This window comes from Charadrius vociferus, unplaced genomic scaffold, assembly GCF_000708025.1.
Source record: "Charadrius vociferus isolate BGI_N301 unplaced genomic scaffold, ASM70802v2 scaffold185, whole genome shotgun sequence".
Classification (NCBI taxonomy): domain Eukaryota; kingdom Metazoa; phylum Chordata; class Aves; order Charadriiformes; family Charadriidae; genus Charadrius; species Charadrius vociferus.
In genome coordinates this window covers 3,425,297-3,428,335 of record NW_009648955.1, presented here as the reverse complement: position 1 = coordinate 3,428,335, position 3,039 = coordinate 3,425,297, and the positions used below count along the sequence as shown (strand labels likewise).

Sequence of the window (3,039 nt, the reverse complement as noted above, 5' to 3'; positions counted from 1 at the left end):
CGTCGTGCCCAGGGCGGGAGAGGACGGGGCCGGAGAAGAGCCGCGGAGTGGCGACTGGGGTTGGGAGGAGCGCGGCCCGCCGGCCCCAGGGCTGCTGCCCGGCCGCCGCCGTGTGGCAGCTCTGCCTGTGCGTTAGGGGAAGCCAGGGGAGGATCAGGTCACGGCTGGTCCTAGCTCTGGGATGGTTAAAAGATTACATGAAATGTGTTGGGCTGTATAAGCTTTCTTTCAGCCCTGTGGTTTAGCCGTACCTTCCCAAAACTTCTGCTTTCTGCCCTGTGCTATAGCTCAGCAAGTGACAGGTTTGTTTTATGTACAATGCCATCTGTGAGCCTCCAATTCTAAAAATATGGCTGGAGCGTGTATTTGCTAAGGTAATGTTTATCTGTAGTCTTCTATTATGGTAATTGTCTGACATGCTTGTCCGTTTGAAAAGTAAAGTTTTATATTGTTAGTTTTTATAAAAGCCATAATTATAAGGTAGACAGAAGTACAGATAATGTCAGAAGAATCTTTTTCTGGCAAGGCTGGAATTAAGTATTCTCCAGTTGCTGAAACAGTTGGCACAGCTAGTAAATTGTTAAAGCATCTAGTGTTTAGCATATAGTGTTCTTTGATGTAAAAGTATAAAAGGATACTGGATTATGTGTGTCATGAAAGGTAACATTCTTAATCTTCTTACCATGTTTTCGGAGATATTGTCCAAGTGCTTACAGAAGGATATCGTATTCGATTCAAAGTCTGGGCAGTCAGCTATAACTTTTTTTTCTTTCTTTTAACTGCCAAAGCCAAAGTGTCGGGTGGTCTATGGATGAATAAGGAGTGAAAGCAGGAAGCAGTTGTCACAACTCGCCTGTCAAAATCAATTTACTGGGTAGGTAACAGTCCTGTTTACTGAGAGGGCTCCATATTGGGAGAAGTTTTATTTAATGGTAAAAGCATTTCTGCAAATGTTTAGCCCTTTCATGTTTACATAGCACTTCTTAGCCTGGAAGATGCTAGGGTGGTTTAATGCTGCTATACATATGCAGTTTTGAAGGTAGCCATATGTGTTGAGCAGTGTGACATACAAAAGCTTTGTAGCATTTTGAGTGTGGGGCTTATTTTATACCTGAGAAGTCAACACAGACTTTTTAGGCATGGGAGCGGGGCAAGTGCCATTGGCTTTCTGTGTCAGGGCAGATGAAATCAAATGTCATCCTCTAATCTTAAAGACTTTAATGCATTTATTGTTTACTGAGTCCTAAGCACAGCAGAGCTGATGAAACAAAACTTAAAATGCCAGCTGTCTCCAGTTTTGGAGAAGAATCATAGAAAGGAATTAAAAGCCCTTAAAATGGATGGGAAGTATTACTGCAGTGGATTCTTGTTTGATCATTGACAAAATGCTTAATTGTGGGTAGCTAAGAGAGCTGTCTTTTGAAGAAAAATGTAAAGATGGAGATTTATTTAGCCCTCAAAGTTTAAATGCTGAAACTGTTGTTTTGGAAATTATTATTTTGATTATAAGGAATTTGGCTAATCCAGGTATGTTTGCATTGATTGTTGTCTTCAGTAAATAACTTAGGAGGGGGAAGAATAAAATTTGACATCTCTCAAGATTTTGTTTGTTTGTTTGCTTATAGCTCTCTATGAAAGCAGAAAATCACTAGGCTACCTCTAATTTCAGAATGTTTTTAATTAACTTTTTTTTTTTTTTAAATCTTAGTTTTTAAACTCATTTGTTTGGACGCTAACATCAATTTGCACATTATGGCTCATCGATTTTCAAAAGAAGAATTAGATGAGCAGTTTGAAGAGTTTCTGAAAGAGGTATGTTTCAGGGCAGTGTCACATCCCTTTTCCCTATTAAAATACAGGGTGAAAAATTGACTATGGAAGAATATGAAATGGAAGATGCAGCTGTGCTTTTATCACATAATTCACATAGCTGTCATGTGTGAGTCTTTGGAAGGTCTTTGCTTCATTGCTAAACTTAATACTATTTGCTGTATTGAAATCAAGAGAACAATTTTGTAATTAAATAAATTCTTTTTCACTGCTGGGTTGTATCTTCAGAAAGAGCCCTTGCTTCTTGATTTTTTTTGTTTCAGTTTAATTGTGTGTGTTATTTACTAGCAGAAGCTTCAAATTGATATATAATTGAAAATGAGATAAAAAACTTTTCCTGTACGTAGATGCAAGCTACATTTTACTGAATTCTATTTTAAAATTTATGTATTAATCCTAACAAAATGAAGTATGTTGTAGTGATTAGAAAATTTTAATTTGATTCCTTTTATTCCTCAGGGTGCTCGATGCATTTGAATACAGGCAAAATTGTGCAAGTCTGTGGGTTATAACTGTATTGAATTATTCTAAGCAGTATTTGGCATGTTCCAGAGAATGTAACTTTTAATTGTTTTTTATTGTTTCAAACTAAAACTGTAAAGTGTTTTAGCTTGCTTAAACACATATACTGCCAATCCAGTCATTAAAAATATCATAGAATCCTAGAATGGTTTAGGTTGGAAAGGACCTTGAAGATCATAGAGTTCCAACCCCCTGCCATGGGCAGGGACACCTCCCATTAGACCAGGTTGCCCAAGGCCCCATCCAGCCTGGCCTTGAACACCTCCAGGGATGGGGCCTCAACAGGTCCTCTGGGCAACCTGTTCCAGTGCCTTACCACCCTCAAAGTGAAAAATTTCTTCCTAATGTTTAATCTAAACCTGCCCTCTTCCAGTTTATATCCATTCCCCCTCGTCCTGTCACTACATGCCCTAGTAAAAAGTCCTTCCCCAGCTCTCCTGTAGGCCCCCTTTAGTTACTGGAAAGCCGCAATAAGATCTCCCCGGAGCCTTCTCTTCTCCAGGCTGAACAGCCCCAGCTCTCTCAGCCTCTCCTCATAGGAGAGGTGCTCCAGCCCTCAGATCATCCTCGTGGCTCTCCTCTGGACATGTTCCAGCAGGTCCATGTCCTTCCTATGTTGAGGACTCCAGAGCTGGACACAGTACTCCAGGTGGGGTCTCACGAGAGTGGAGTAGAGGGGCAGGATCA

General features: G+C 40.3%; 1 protein-coding gene across 1 annotated transcript in view; it reads left to right on the top strand.

Moving 5' to 3' along the window:
- Positions 1-828: 828 nt before the first annotated feature.
- Positions 829-3,039, top strand: part of CEP162 (centrosomal protein 162kDa) — a 47,889-nt gene continuing 45,678 nt past the window's right edge. The window contains exons 1-2 of the mRNA XM_009887475.1: positions 829-874; positions 1,709-1,812. Coding sequence (XP_009885777.1) covers positions 1,753-1,812 — 60 coding nt within the window. The 5' untranslated portion in view covers positions 829-874; positions 1,709-1,752. The remainder of the gene's footprint in view (positions 875-1,708; positions 1,813-3,039) is intronic.